This window comes from Haemorhous mexicanus, chromosome 30 (genome assembly GCF_027477595.1).
Source record: "Haemorhous mexicanus isolate bHaeMex1 chromosome 30, bHaeMex1.pri, whole genome shotgun sequence".
NCBI classification, from domain to species: Eukaryota; Metazoa; Chordata; class Aves; order Passeriformes; family Fringillidae; genus Haemorhous; species Haemorhous mexicanus.
In genome coordinates, this window is record NC_082370.1 from 4,206,126 (window position 1) to 4,220,963 (window position 14,838).

The following is a 14,838-nucleotide window of genomic DNA, read 5'->3' on the forward strand; positions in this document are numbered from 1 at the left end:
CCCTGGTGACAGCTCCGTCCCCAGTGCCAGTGCACTGTGGCCATGCTGCGGTGCCACGTGGTCGCCGCCCACATTCCCGGGGCCACCGGCTTCGGTCCCGGTGTCCTGCTGTCCGTCAGCTTCCGAGGTACAGTGGGGTTGGGGACATGCCATGGCACCGACTGGCACCGGCCACATGGCAAGGGCCACGCTTGCTGCCCGTGCATGTGGCCAGTGCCCCATGTCCCCATCCTGAGGTGCCACCACCCCTCCTGTCCCACACAGGTGTCCCCAGGAGAACCCAGGTGGTGCCCGAGGAGCGCAGCCTCACCTGGAATGAGGTGAGGTGGCCCTGGGGTGACCTGTGGTGGCACAGGGACATGAGGTCACCCCCCTGAGCCGTGTCACCCCCTTCAGGAGCTGGTGTGGCCGCTGGACATGTGTCCCCTGAGTGCCACGGACACGCTGGGCCTGCGCCTGCGGCGTGGGGACTGCCCACTGCCCCAGGGGTGAGTGCCAACCCTGGGGGCACACCCTGCGGCCACCCCCTCACCACGGCCACCCTCATCGTGTCCCCCGCTCCTGCAGTGACCTGGGTGCCACCACGGTGTCGTTGGGCGAGCTGGTGGCCAACCCCAGCCTGCCGATGGCCGTCAGGGACATCCCACTGCTGGACCACCGGGACCGACCCACGGGGGTGAGCCCAGCCCCACAGCACCCCACAGCACCCCGGGGTGGCACTGTCCCCGTGTCACTGTCCCTTTGCAGTGCACTGTCACCCTCCGCTGCTACCACGACCCGCGTGGCGCGGTCGAGGACGTCCCTGTCACCACCATGCACGGCCAGGTGGCCCTGGAGCCACCGGGGGTGGCTCCCAATGAGAGGAAAGAGGATTTCCAGGTACGGCACCAACGGGCACGGTGGCAACCGGGGGGAGGGGGGTGACGTCCCCTTGCGGCCACCATGTCAGTGCCACCCCGCAGGTCCGGGTGAGGGTCATCAAGGGCCGCCAGCTGCGGGGCAATGACATCAAACCCGTGGTGAAGGTGCAGATCGGGAAGCAGAACTTCCGCAGCCGCAGCCGCAGCGGGAACAACCCCTACTTCAACGAGGTGACACTGCGGAGGGGACACGGGCACTGCCACCATCCCTCAGCCTGCCCTCACTGTCCCCTCTCTGGGTGTCAGGTGTTTTGCCAGAATTTCCGCCTGACGCCGGAGCAGCTGGTGGCACAGCCCATCCACATCCAGGTGGGACGGAGAGGTGGCGCCGGGGGGACAGGGACAGGGATAGGAGCAGGGACACAGGAGCACAAGGACACAGGGACAGCCGTGTCCCTTTCCTTGTCCCAGGTGCTCCGCTCACCAAACGCCTGCACCAAACCCGTCATCGGCATCTTCGAGGTGAGGAGTGGGGGAGTGGGGTTGGGTTTGGGAATAGGGTTTGGGATTGGGAATGGGGTTTGGGAATAGGGGATTGGGATTGGGGTCTGGGAATGGGGTCTGGGAATGGGCTATCAGGGCATTCTCACCCCCTTTGCCATTCCCACAGCTCGATGTTGGCACCATCTACTCTGCCCCAGGTAATGACAAGGGTGGGGTGGCACTGGGTGACACATTTTGGGGTGCCACATTTTGAGCGACGTTTCACGCCAGCACTAGCTGGGCTGAAGCTCATTTTGGGGGAGCACCGTGCGTTTTGGGGAGGTTTCAGGCGGGCCCTGCGCTGCCACCGCGGTGGCTGCGGTGCCACCGAGGAGGTGACGGCGGTGTCCCCGGCGGGGCAGGGCGCAGTCTGAGCGGGAGGTGGCTGAGCCTGCAGCACCCGCGGCACCGCGACGGCCGCTCGCAGGGCTTCCTGCAGGTCAGCCTCATGGTGCGCCGCGCCGGCGAGCGCGCCCAGGTGAGCGTCTCGCCCTCCCCCGCGCCCCAAAATCCCTCCTGGGGGTCCCCACGCTGTCACCTCCTCCCGCCACCCCAGGAGCAGGAGGTGCCGGCGGGGGACGAGGATGTGGAGGCCAACCTGCTGCGGCCACCGCCCTGTGCCACCACGCTGCAGATCCGCGTGTTCCGCGCCGAGGACCTGCCGCGGGGTGGGGACACCGGGATGTGGCGTGGGGACATCGGGAATTGGGGTGGGGGCACCGGAAATTGGGGTGGGAGCATCGGGAATTGGGGCAGGAACACTGGGAACTGGGGTGGGGACATCGGGAACTGGGGTGGGGACACCGGGAATTGGGATGGGGACACCACGGTTTGGAGTGGGGGCAGATCTGGGGACCCCCCTGCTCCACACAGAGTGGGAACACTGGGAATTTGGGGTGAAGGGTGGATTTGGGGACCCCCTGCTTGCTTCAGAGTGGGGACCGGGGGGGATTTGGGGTGGGGATGGATTCGGGGACCCCCCAGAATCTCGCTGCTCTCCATCCCCGCGCAGCGGAGCCGGCGCGGCCGTGCCTGGGCGGCGCCGCGGGTTCGCTGAAGGTGTCGGTGCGGGTCGGCTTTGCGGGCAGGACGGTGAGCGCCGGGCAGGGAATTTGGGGCGCCGGGCAGGGAATTTGGGGTGCTCGGGGGCCCTGGGGGAGGCCCGATCCTTTCGGGGGCTCACAGCTGTCCCCGCTGCAGCTCTGCACCCGCGGGGTGCCTGCCGAGGCCAGCCCCGAGTGGAACGAGGTTTTGTTCTTCCCCCTGCGGGTGAGGAGCGCCCCCGGCCCCAAACAGGGGCACCCCAAAAAGGGGGACGCCCCCATTTCCGCAGTCACACTCGGCGCTCTTCTGTCCCCGCAGCTGCCCCCCATCTGTGACGAGATCCTGCTGGAAATCCTGCGTGGGTGAGAGCGGGACACCCCGCGGGGTTGGGGGGACATCCCTGGGATTAGGGGACACTCCTCGGGTTTGGGGACGCCCCCCGCGTTCGGGAGATCCCTGACCGTGTCCCCCCAGGTCGTGCCGGAGCAAAACCGTGGGCAGGGCCACCCTGAGGCTGTCCCAAATCTCCCGGGACCCTGACGAGCTTGAGGGTGAGCGGGGCTGTCCTTCTGTCCCTTTTTGGGGTCCCCATTAGCCAGAGCCCACCCTGAACCCCCTTTTCTCTGCCCCCAGAGGGGACCCCCGGGTTCTTCCCCTCCTTCGGGCCCAGCTTCCTGCCCTTCTACGGCCCCCGGCCAGATGCTGCCCGGGTACGGAGCAGGATTCGGGGGAAATGGGGATTTTAGGGGGGCAATGGGGCACCTGGGGGGGAAATCGGGAGTTTTTGGGGCAAAGGAAGGATTTCTGAGGGCCATGGGGTGTTTGGGGTGGGAATGGGGCAAAGCAGGAGGAAATAGGGGGTTTGGAGGGGAAATGGGGTTGTGGGGCTTGTCAGTGAGGGCTTGGGGAATGGGAAAGGGAATTTGGGATGTTTTCAAGGTCAGTGGGACTTTTGGGGTGAGAATGGGGTGGGGAAATGGAGAATTGGATGGAAATGGGATGGGAAACGAGAACAGGGCATTTGAGGGAAAACAGGAATTTTGGGGGCAGTGCTTTAGGAGACAATGGGACATTTGGGGTGAAAATGGGGTGGGCATATGGAGAATGGGGTGAAAGTGGGATGGGAATAACAGAGAATGGGGCACTTAAGGGAAAACAGGAATTGTTCGGGCAGGACTTTAGGGGACAATGGGACATTTGGGGTGGCCATGGGACACGCCACACCCGGGACTCATTTCCCAGGACTCGGGGCCGGTTTATCGGGGCCGGCTGCTGCTGGAGCTCTGCACCCACATGGGGACCCCGCCCGGGCGCCAGCGCGACCCCGTGGCCCCCGTGGACGCCGAGCGGGCACAGGTGGGGACACGGGGACACCACGGGCTGCTGCCACCTGCACCCCGCGGGGCCAGCTGAGCGCTTTTGGGGTTTCTCCTCGCCGCAGAGCCGCCTGCCCCGCTGCCAGCTGGGGCTCTGTGGGGTTTTCTACTCGACCACCACGGTGCCAGGCGGCCCCGAGGCGCTGAGCCTGGAGCTGGGCATCGGCAGCGCCGCGGCCGCCACCGCGCCGGCCCTGCCCGTGTTCGACGGTGAGCGGGGACAGCGCCGGGGTGGCACCGGTGCCATTGTCACCACCCTGCCCCCCGTGCCCGGTCGTGGGAAGGGGGCGGTGAGACGGTGGGGGAGTGATTCATTGTTGGGAATGGTTAATTAGTGTAGTTATTGGGGGGTTTGATTCGCATGTGTGGGAGGGACTGGGAGGTTTGGGGTGATTTGGGGTGGTATTGGGGTGTCTGGGGGGATTTTAGGGTGTTTGGGGGTGTTTTGGGGTGATTCTCGGTTACTTTGGGGTGTTTTGGGGCACTGCTAGGACACCCTGGGCTGAGGTAATTTTGGGGTGTTTTGAGGGGTTTTTGGAGTGTTGGGGACATGGATTGGGTGTCACCCAGGCGATGTCACCTGTGGATCAGGGGACGCTTTGGGAATCTCGGATGATCCCATGACACCTCCCAGGAAGCCACCGCCGCCCCGCCCCAGTGGGGCTGGGTCTGTCCTGACCCCAATTCTCCCAATTTTCCTGGATTTAGGGAACCTCTACCACCACCTGCCGTGGTTTGGGGACAAACCGGTGGCTGCTGTCACCTCTCTGTGGGAGGACGCCGGACACCGCTGGGACAGCCTGAACCTCCTGCGGGCTCTGTGCCACCACCTGGTGAGACCCCAAATCTGGCTGGGGAGGATCCCAAATCTGGGTGGGATTGACCCCAAATCCATTTGGGAACAGTTTGGGGCCGTTCCCAGGAGAGGAACCTGGCCAAGCTGCAGGGACACAGCGGGGACACCGCCAGGGACAGCAGGAGGAAGCTGCTGCGGGACCTGGAACAGGACTGCGAGTGAGAGATCCCAAATCCCAGCATCGGGGTTTGGGGCCGGGGGATCCCAAATCTGGGGGGCAAACGGGGCTGGCAGTGGGGATTTGGGGGATTTGGGACACTTTGGGGGACAGTGGGACATTGTGGAGGGCAACAGGGGGTGGAAATGGGATGAGGAGGACGTGGGGATTTTGAGGTGGAAATGGGGTTTTTCGTGGGAGGATGGAGTGTTTGGGAGAAAATCAAGGAATTGTTGGGGCAAAGAATTTTGGGGGTGAAACTGGGGATTTTGGGGGGATTTTGGGATGTTTTGGGGTGATTTTGGGCGCTGCAGGGCCACCCTGGGCTGGGATGGTTTTGGGGTGATTCTGGGGTAATTTTGAGTTGATTCGAGGATGTGTTTGTGGTGATTCTGGGATATTTTTGTGTTGATTCTGGGATGTTTTGGGGGTAATTCTGGGGTGATTTGGGGCTAATTTGGGTCCTGCAGGGCCACCTTGCAGTGCCTGGAGGAGCAGCCTGCCCTGACAGCCCTGGACCAGCAGCTGCGGAGCTGCCGGCGCCGCCTCCTGCTGCGGCTGCAGCGCGAGGCCAGGGCCGATGGCCGGCACGGGGACACCCTGGGGACAGTGGCCCAGGGGTGGCTGCGGCGCGCGGCCGCGCTGGCCGTGGAGGTGACACCAAAAACCCCAAAGTGGGACAAATCCAAATCCCACCGTGCTGAGGTTGGGTGTGTCCAGGGTCACTTTGGGGCAGTTCCTGTCTCACCCCCTCTCCCCATGTCCCCATGTCCCTGCAGCCCCAGGCCGGTGTCCCCGACGTGCAGCTGTGGCTGCTGCGGGGCCAGCTCCGGGTGGCCTCAGCCCGTGTCCCCGCCACCGCTGTCCTGCACTCCCCGCGCGGCCCCGGCGCCTGCGGCCGCCTCTGCGGGAGGATCCTCACCCTGTTCCTGGTGGGAGCTCCCGCTGTCCCCCGCTGTCCCTCCGTGTCCCCTTGGTGTCCCCTGGTGTCCCTCCTTGTCCCCTTCATGCCCCCTCTGTCCCTGCCCCATGTCCCCTCATCTCCTCCAAATCCCCACTCTGTGTCCCCCCATGTCCCCTCTCTGCACATCCCCATGTCCCCTGTCTGTCTCCCCGCGTGTCCCCGCCCCGGGGTGACACTGTGCCACACTCTGTGCCGCAGGGCTGCGGGGACACCCAGGCCCAGGTGCGGGTCTGGCTGTGGCTGGGGCGAGTGGACGAGAGCGGCGAGCTGGTCCGGCTGCTCGGGGGGAGCCTGCGCTTCTACAGCGAGATGGTGGGGACAGGGGAGGGGACAGCAGGGACAGGGGTGGGGACAGCATGGGAGGGGACAGCAACCCACAGTGTCCACTAAGGGCAGCCGCTGTGTCCCCGCAGTTCGAGAACCAGACGCGGCTGTTGGGGAAATGGGGGCCCCGGAGGCTTTTGGGGCGCCCCGCGTTCTCCGACAGCTCCGGCCGGGCCGTGCCCCCCCCGGATGAGCTGCGGCCCCCCAAGGGCTGGCGCTGGGACGGGCCCTGGAGCGTGGAGCGGCCGCGGCGGTGAGCCCAGGGGACAGCCACCCCTGTCCCTGCGGGGAGCGCGGTGACACCAGCCGTGTCCCCCGGTGTCCCCAGGGTGCTGTCACAGGGAGCACGGTGACACCAGCCGTGTCCCCCGGTGTCCCCAGGGTGCTGGCACGGGCGGAGGGCGCGGGGAGCGTGGTGCTGGAGGAGCTCTACGAGAACCAGAGCCGAGACCCCAGCGGGGGCTGGGCCAGCATGGCCAGCACGGACGCCGTGAGTGGGGGACAGCGTGGGGACAGCGCGGGTGACACCAGAGTGTCGCGGCTCAGCGCCCGCCTGGTTTTGCAGAAGGGAGTGGCGGTGCCACCGAAGGAGGAGGTGGCATGTCCCCAGGGCTGGCGTGTCACCAGTGACTGGCAAGTGGACATGGAGGGGGCTGAGGATGAGGATGGTGAGTGGGGGGTCCCCAGTGGGCACAGCAGGGTGGGGGGGACAGGGATGGGGTGACAGGATGGGGGTGACAGGGACACGGTGGCAGGGACAGGGTGGCAGGGAAGGAGCTGACCCCTGTGTGCAGGTTGGCAGTACGGGGTGGGCACGGAGGATGGCAGCCCCCCGTCAGCGTGGCACAGCAAGGGACAGCAGTGTCACACCCTCCGGCGTCGGCGCTGGGTCCGGGTCCGCCAAAGGGACAGCGACAGCTGGACACAGGAGCAGGACATGGACACCTGCAGCACCCTGGTGACACACACGGGGACAGGGACGGCGGTGGGGATGGAGGTGGCAGGGTGGGGGTGACAGAGAGGTGACAAGGATGGGGTGTGATGGGGGATGAGGGTGGTGAGTTGGGGTGATGGGGATGAGGGTGGCAGGCCCGGGGGGTGACAGGGCTGTTGTCCCTGTGTCACCCTGTCCCCTCCAGGACCCCGAGGAGCTGTGGGAGGACGAGGCCTGGCAGCCCGAGTGTTTCTGGGGCTGCACCTTCCAGCCCAAGGTCCCGGCCGGTCCCCGGTGCCGCCGGCGGCGCTGGCAGCGCAGCCTGGTGCCCGCCGAGCCCGCGGCCGTGGCACCGCTCTTCCTGCTCCAGGGAGCCCCGGTAGGAACGGGGCCGGGGAACCGAGGGACCCGGGGGGAACGGGAGGGACCGAGGGAACGGGAGGTGTGGAGAGGGAGGGGAGATGGAGGGGAGGGAAGAGGGAGGGATGGAGCCCTGTGGAGCGGGGCCATGATGGGACAGTCGCACATGGGACAGGGGGACAGCAGGGTCCCCCCAGCCCAGCCCTGTCCCCTCCCAGGACGCCAAGGAGCTGGCCCAGGACAGTCCAGCGGTGGCCCTGCAGCAGCCGCCCCCCTTCATCCTCTGCACCTTCGAACGTGAGCCCGGGAACCGGCAGGGACCGGGGAGGAGCCGGGATAGACCGGGAGGGGTCAGGAGTGGCCGGGGGCTCGCAGCCCCCCCTGACCCCCGGCTGTCCCCAGGGCCCGGCCGCTTCCAGCTCCGCTGTTACATCTTCCAGGCGCTGGATCTGGCGCCCGGCAGCGCCAGGACCTCCATAGGTGGGACCCCCCACCCCCGGGTGCCACCCCACCTGCAGCCCGGGGCGCTGACAGTGTCGCTGTCCCCAGATGCCACCGCGCACGTGTCCTTCGTGTCCCTGAGCCAGAGCACGAGGGTGGTGCGTGGGGTGCTGGACCCGCAGTGGGAGCAGACGCTGCTGTTCCCCCGGGTGCCGCTGTTCGGGGACCCCCGAGGCGTCCAGAAGGACCCCCCGGCCGTGGTGGTGGAGGTGTGTGACCAGCGGGGACAGGTACGGGACACGCCAGGCATGGAGGGAGGGAGGGAGGGAGGGATGGATGGATGAGGGATGGGACGTGGATGGATGGATGGATGGATGGATGGGACATGGATGGAGGGTTGGCAGGATGGATGGACGGACAGGGGCTCGGGGATGGAAGGACAGGGATCGGAGATGGAAAGATGGGGCCGTCAGGGATGGAGGGGCAGGGACACCCCGGCTGGGCCAGCCCGGGCTCAGGCTCTCCTCGCAGGACACCGCGGTGCTCCTGGGCCGCTGTGTGTGCGCCCCGCGGGTCTGGCTGGACGCGGCGCTCCGGGAGCCGCCCCGGCTCCGGCCCCACCCGCTGCGGGGGCCGCGGGGCCCGGCCGGGGAGCTGCTGGCGGCCTTCGAGCTCGTGCGGGAGCCCGAGGTGAGGCGGTGACAGCGGTGACACAGGAGTGTCACAGAGGGCGCTCAGGGCCGGGATGGCATTGTCGCTGTGTGTCCCCCCCCACGGCAGGACGGGTCCCCGGCTCCTCTCAGCCTCCCGCCCCTGAGGAAGGACGGGTTCGGCATCCCCAAGGAGCTGCGGCCGCGCCTGCAGAGGGTGGCGCTGGAGGTGGGAGCCACCTGCGGGAGGGGACAGCGCAGGGACAGCGCGGGGAGAAGGGTGGGGACAAGCAGGGAGCGGGGAATTGGATGGGGACAGGGATAAAGGTGGGATGGGGACAAGACTGGAGATGTAGCCTGGGCATGGCACAGGCTGTGGGCAGAGCTGAAGCTCCTGGGGATGGGGACAGGGACAGGGGACAGGACAGAGACAAGAACAAGAGCGAAGATGACAGCGGGCACACAGGGGAGGAGGCAAGGCCAGCACAGGGGTGGGGACAGCGACACGGATGGGGACAGCACCTTCAGGCCACCGAGGGGAGCCCCGCGGGTGACAGGAGCCGCGTGTCCCGCCAGGTGCTGGCCTGGGGGCTGCGGGGGCTGCGCGGGGCCGTGCGGGAGCCGCGGCTGGAGCTGCAGTGGGGGGAGCAGAGCCTGTGGACCCCCCCGATCCAGGACATGGCCGCCAACCCCAACTTCCCCAGCAACGCCTTCCTGCTCACCCTGGTGAGGGCGGGACGGGGGCGGGCAGCGGGCGCGGGTGGGGCCGCGGGTGACCGGGCTGTCCCCGCGCTGTCCCCGCAGGCGCTGCCCGAGGAGGAGCGGTTCGTGCCGCCCATCCGCCTGCGGCTCTGGCACCGCGTGGGCACCGAGCGGCGGCTGCTGCTGGGCCAGGCCAGCGTCAGGGAGCTGGGCCGGTACCGCTGCCCCCCGCCCTGCCAGGAGCAGCTGCTGGGCTCCGGCAGGCCCGGCCATGGCTCTGACACGGTTGTGTCAATGCCAGGTACTGCCCATTCCATCCCTGCCCGTCCCTTGTGCCACCTGTCCCATCCCTGCCCTACCCCAGGTGTCCCCTCCCTCATCCCCGCTGTCCCTGTGTCCCTCAGATGAGCTCCTTTCCGTGCCCGGCTCCTCCAGCCCCTGCAGACGCTGGTGTTCCCTGTTCCTGGCCACAGCCCCGGCCAGGATGGCTCAGGTGAGTCCCCCCGGTCACCTGGCACAGCCCTGGCACCGCTGGGTGCTGGCACTGCCCAGCCCTGTGCCTCAGTTTCCCCAAGAGCCCTTTGCTCCCTGCAGGACCTGCTGGGCTACCTCAGGAACAAGCGGGCTGAGGACGAGGTGGGCACAGGAACGGGGACAGGTGGCACATGGGATGCCACCAGGGCCACCAGTGCTGACCTCCTCCTGCTCCATACCAGGATGAGGCAGATGAGGAGGAGGAGGAGGAGAGTGAGGACGAGGATGAGGACATGGAGGAGGAGGAGGAAGAGAGAGACTGGTGGAGCAAATTCTACGCGTCCATGGAGGACAAGGACCCCAAATCCCCGTGGGGAACCAACGGGGACAGACTGAAGGTCAGCCAGAGCCTGGGACCTGCACTGGGACAGGGACAGGGACAGCTGGGGACAGGGACAGGATGGGGACAAAGACAGGGATGAAGGTGGGGAGGGGACAAGGATGAGGATGAGGAGGAAATGGGACAAGGATGAAGAAGGGGCCGGGCCCGCGGTGGGGAGCAGCCCCGGGTCTGATCCAAGGCCAGCCCTGCCCCGCAGATCTACGGCTGCGAGCTGGAGGCGGTGCCCGAGTTCGAGGGGCTGCAGGATTTCTGCCAGACCTTCCCCCTCTCCAAACCCGGCCGTGCCCCCGAGCCCGTGGGCAGCTTCAAGGTGGGTGAAGCCCCCCTCCCCGTGGGACCCCCTGGCAGAGGGACGGGACCCCCGGAGGGCACCGAGGGTCTCTCAGGGGCTGTTCCGCATCTACCCCGTGCCCGAGGAGGGCGGAGCCGCCCCCGGCCCGCGCTGCTTCCAGCGCCTGCCGCCCCGCCAGCCGCAGCCGTGCCTGGTGCGCGTCTACGTCGTGCGAGCCTTCGACCTGTCCCCCCGCGATGTCACCGGGCTGGTGAGGACAGCGGGGACGCCCGCGGGGCCGGGCGGGGCGGGGCGGAGCGGCCGTGTCACCGCGGTGTCCCCTCCGTGCCCCAGAGCGATCCCTACGTGCGGGTGGCGCTGGGCAAGAAGACGCTGGGACAGCGGGACCAGTACGTGCCCAACACCCTGGAGCCCGTCTTTGGCAGGTGCGGCACTGTCACCCCCGGGGCGGGTGGCCCGTGTCACTGTCACCTCCAGGGGGCACTGGGGGCGCTCACCAGGTCACCATTCCCAGTGCTGTTGTGCCACCAGATCCCTGTGCCATTCCCTGTGCCACCACCTGTCCCACTCCCTGTCCTGCCATGTCCCCGTGTCCTCACCTGTCCCACTCCCTGTGCCACCAGCTGAACCATTCCCTGTCCTGCCGTGTCCCCAGCTGTCCCACTCCCTGTCCTGCCATGTCCCCGTGCCCCCAGCTCCCCTGTCCCCAGGGTCCCTGTCCCCATGCCAGCCCCAGGCTGATGACACCGCTGCCACCAGGATGTTCGAGCTGACGGCCACCATCCCCCTGGAGAAGGACCTGCGGGTGACAATCATGGACCACGACAAGGTGCCACCTGACCAGGAGATTGGCAGCACCACCATCGACCTGGAGGACCGGCTGCTGTCCCACCACCGTGCCCACTGCGGGCTGCCCACCCTGTACCACACGTGCGTGGCACAGGGGGGACAGGGAGGGGACACCGGGAGGGGACACAGGGAGGGGACACGGGGAGGGGACATGGGGAGGGGGTGCGGGGAGGAACAGGGAGGGACACGGGGACCTGGGAGGGGGGCCAGGAGGGGACACGGTGAGCACATGGGGGGCACAGGAGGATGGCACGGAGTGGGCAGAGAGGGATTTGGGACACGAGGAGGGGCAGGATGGGGGGCACAGGAAGGTTTGGGGGGCACAGGAAGGTTTGGGGGGCACAGGAGGATGGCACAGAGGGCCGGGGGCGGGCACACGGGTGACTCCCAGCAGAGGTGCCACTGCCCTGTCCCCAGCGCGGGCCCCGCGTGCTGGCGGGACCAGCTGTGCCCCAGCCGTGCCCTGGAGCTCCTGGCGGGCACCCGGGGGCTGCCCGGGCCCCGCTTCAGCCGCGGGGGCACCGCCCTGAGCCTGAGCGGGCAGCGCTTCGAGCTGCGCCACTTCGGTGAGGGGAGGGACTGGGGGGGCTTGTGGGGGGGGGTCTGGGGAGGGTCTGGTGGGGGTTTGGGAGGATCTGGAGGGGTTTGGGAGGATCTGGTGGGGTTTGGGAGGATCTGGAGGGGTTTGGGAGGAGGTGGGGAGGGTCTGGTGGGGGTTTGGGGAAGTCTAGGGGGGGTCTGAGGTGGTTTCCAGGGATCTGAGGGGGGGTTTGGGGGATCTGGGTGGGTCTGGGGTAATTTGGGGGTGTTGGGGGGGGTCTGTGGAGGGGCTGTCGGGTGGGTGACAGGTGGGTCGGTGTCACAGAGCGGGGCCACCCCCCGCCCCGACACGCCGGGGCCCCCCGGGAGCGCCTGGCCCTGCACGTGCTGAACCTGTGCGAGCTCGTCCCGGAGCACTTGGAGACCCGCGGGCTGCAGAGCCGCGCCCAGCCCGGCCTGGAGCAGGTGACAGCGACACCAGGGACAGCGACACCGGGCTGGGGGTGACAGCGACACCTGGCGGGCAGGGGTGATGGGGACATTGGGGTGACAGAGAACGTGGGGATGGGGACATCGCAGGGACGGGGACGCTGGGGTGGATGCCAGGGAGCCCAGGAGTGGGTGATGGGGCCAGGGGGTGACAAGGACAGGTGCTGGGGGGACAAAGGGACCCCGCGGTGATGAGGAGCCTGGGGCCGTGGGGACAGAGGAGGGACACTGGGGGGTACCTGGGGACATGGATCTGGTGCCACCCTGTCCCGCTGTCCCCAGGGCAAGGTGCAGATGTGGGTGGACATTTTCCCCACCAGCCTCGGCCCCCCTGGGCCCCCCGTGAACATCGACCCCCGCAAGGCCGAGGGGTGAGTGAGGGACAGGACACCCCCGTGGGGACAGGGCCACCCCGGGTGGAAGGTGACCCGTCCCTGTCCCCTCCCGAGGTATGAGCTGCGCTGCGTGGTGTGGAACGTGCGGGACACGGACCCTGGGGACGTCAACCTGCTGGGCCAGCGCATGAGTGACATCTACGTGTCCGGGTGTGTCCCCATCGTGTCCCCTGTCACCCCCCAGCTTCTGTCCTGCTCACCCAGTGCCCCTGGCAGGTCCTTTGTCACCAGAGGGTCCCTATCAGCCATCCCCAGGGTCCCTGTCACCCCAGGGTGTCCCCATCCACGTGGGCACAGTGGTGACAGCAGTGTCCCCTGGGGGGTGCCACAGAGGTGACAGCGCTGTCCCTGCAGGTGGCTGGACGGGCTCCCCGAGCAGCGGCAGCACACTGACATCCACTATCGCTCCCGGAACGGCCGCGGCGCCTTCAACTGGCGCTTCGTGTTCCCCTTCGAGTTCCTGGCGGCCGAGAAGCTCTGCGCCATCCACCGCAAGGTCAGAGACAGCCAGAGAGGGACAGAGAGGGGACAGAGTGGGGACACAGAGCAGGGACACAGCCCAGGGACACGTGCGACCTTGCCGTGTCCCCGGGCAGGAGCACGTGTGGAGTTTGGATGAGACGCTGCTGAAGGTGCCGCCCAAGCTCATCCTGCAGGTGTGGGACAATGACAAGTTCAAGGCGGACGATCTGCTGGGTGAGAGCCCGTGTCACCACCGGGGGGGCACCGCAGGGGACAGGGGACAGGGGACAGGGAGCACCCATTGGTGATAAGGAGCTCCCCCCGGTGACAGCGCTGTCCCCTGCCCTGTCCCGCAGGGATCCTGGAGCTGGAGCTGACGCGGCTGCCCCGCCCGGCCCGCAGCGCCCGCCTGTGCCGGGCCACGCCTCAGGAGCTGCCCTGGTTCTCCTGGGCCTGGCTCTCCCTGCCCCGGTTCTTCCGGGCCCGGCTCTCCCGGGCCTGGCTCTCCCTGGCCCGCTTCTCCTGGCTCTGGCTCCCCCTGGCCCGGCTCTCCCGGCGCTGGTGCCGTGCCCCGGCGCGGCAGCGCCCGCCCCTGAACCTGTTCCGCAGGAGGAGGGCGCGGGGCTGGTGGCCCTGCACCATGCACGAGGAAGGCAGCCAGCGGCTCTCGGTAGGTTGGGGACAGGTTGGGGACACCCAGACGGGGCTGGGGGACAGCAGGGACAGATCCAACCGCCCCGCAGGGGAAGCTGGAGCTCAGCCTGGAGCTGCTGTCGGCGCAGGAGGCCGAGGAGCGGCCGGTGGGGAAGGGCCGGGAGGAGCCCAACAAGCACCCGACCCTGCCCGAGCCCAGGTGAGCCCGGGGCGAGCCAGGAGGGGCCAGCGGGCCGGGGACAGGCGGTGGCTGAGCCCGGTGTCCCCTCAGGCGCCCCAAGTCCTCGTTCCTGTGGCTGACATCTCCGCTGAGCCTCGTCCGCTACGGCGTCCGCTGGCGCTACCTGCTGTGGCTCGGCCTGGGGCTGGCGGCACTCCTGCTGCTCCTGCTGCTCCATTCCTTCTTCCCGGTCAGCACCACCCCACAAACACCCTGCTGGCACCCCTGAACGTGCCCTGACTGCCCCGTGTTCCCCTGCAGGGCACCCTCAAGGTGAAGGTGGCTGACCCGCGCCAGCTCCTGCCGGCCAAGGAGCAGCCGGGCACGAAGCCTCCCCTGACGGAGCGCTGAGGAGGAGCTGCCCGGCTCCCCGAGTTCCTGGCTCTGGCCCCCCATCCCGAGCTGCTCTGGATGTCCTCGGTGCCTTCTGCAGCCAGGAGGGGATTGTCCCGTGTGGAATGCCGAGGGAGCTGCCCATGGATGTTCCCTCCCGAACAAAGCCGTGTCCAAACAGCACTGGAGCATCGTCCCCGTCTCTGGCGCCTTGGGGAGGGCACGGACACTCTAACCCCAGCCCTGATCCCAAATTCAGCCCTAACTCCAGCCCAGGTTCAGCTCCAGCTCCCAAACTCAGCCCCAGTTCCTGCCCTAACCCCAACAGCGTCATCAGCCCCCACCCCAGTGCCAGCCACGGTCCCCCAGGCGGGACGGGGACACCCCTGGGGAGTGCGGCTGGGAGGGAGGTGGGAGCAGCGCCGGCTCCTCTGCGCCCGGTCCCGGGTCACGGTGGGATGTGGAGGGGGAGGCCCAGCCGAGTGCCCTGACCGCGGGGCCCAGCCGGGGGAAGGA

General features: G+C 68.0%; 1 protein-coding gene across 1 annotated transcript; it reads left to right on the top strand.

Moving 5' to 3' along the window:
- The first annotated feature begins 42 nt into the window (after positions 1-42).
- FER1L5 (fer-1 like family member 5) lies at positions 43-14,340 on the top strand. Its single transcript, XM_059870348.1, has 49 exons — positions 43-127; positions 265-320; positions 397-488; positions 568-676; positions 748-879; positions 963-1,091; positions 1,179-1,229; positions 1,332-1,382; positions 1,531-1,561; positions 1,766-1,881; positions 1,960-2,113; positions 2,416-2,495; positions 2,604-2,672; positions 2,766-2,809; positions 2,922-2,998; positions 3,081-3,157; positions 3,690-3,803; positions 3,889-4,033; positions 4,532-4,656; positions 4,746-4,837; positions 5,307-5,490; positions 5,616-5,768; positions 5,999-6,112; positions 6,214-6,377; positions 6,506-6,792; positions 6,919-7,109; positions 7,264-7,437; positions 7,637-7,715; positions 7,821-8,149; positions 8,391-8,549; positions 8,640-8,738; positions 9,086-9,512; positions 9,616-9,704; positions 9,806-9,847; positions 9,928-10,083; positions 10,285-10,398; positions 10,475-10,630; positions 10,714-10,805; positions 11,140-11,310; positions 11,647-11,795; positions 12,095-12,234; positions 12,541-12,629; positions 12,708-12,803; positions 13,008-13,149; positions 13,250-13,349; positions 13,472-13,785; positions 13,859-13,968; positions 14,041-14,179; positions 14,251-14,340. Exons 1-49 carry the CDS (start codon positions 43-45, stop codon positions 14,338-14,340), a joined length of 6,378 nt encoding a protein of 2,125 aa, XP_059726331.1.
- The last annotated feature ends 498 nt before the right edge of the window (positions 14,341-14,838 follow it).

What these genes read in the sequence shown, in the direction of transcription:
- FER1L5 (XM_059870348.1), top strand. Translation starts at nt 43, where the DNA reads ATGCTGCGGTGCCACGTGGTCGCCGCCCACATTCCCGGGGCCACCGGC. An exon ending in ACAACCCCTACTTCAACGAG is followed by an intron (nt 1,092 to 1,178) that starts GTGACACTGCGG and finishes GTGTTTTGCCAG; the next exon opens with AATTTCCGCCTGACGCCGGA. An exon ending in CTGCCCACCCTGTACCACAC is followed by an intron (nt 11,311 to 11,646) that starts GTGCGTGGCACA and finishes CCCTGTCCCCAG; the next exon opens with CGCGGGCCCCGCGTGCTGGC.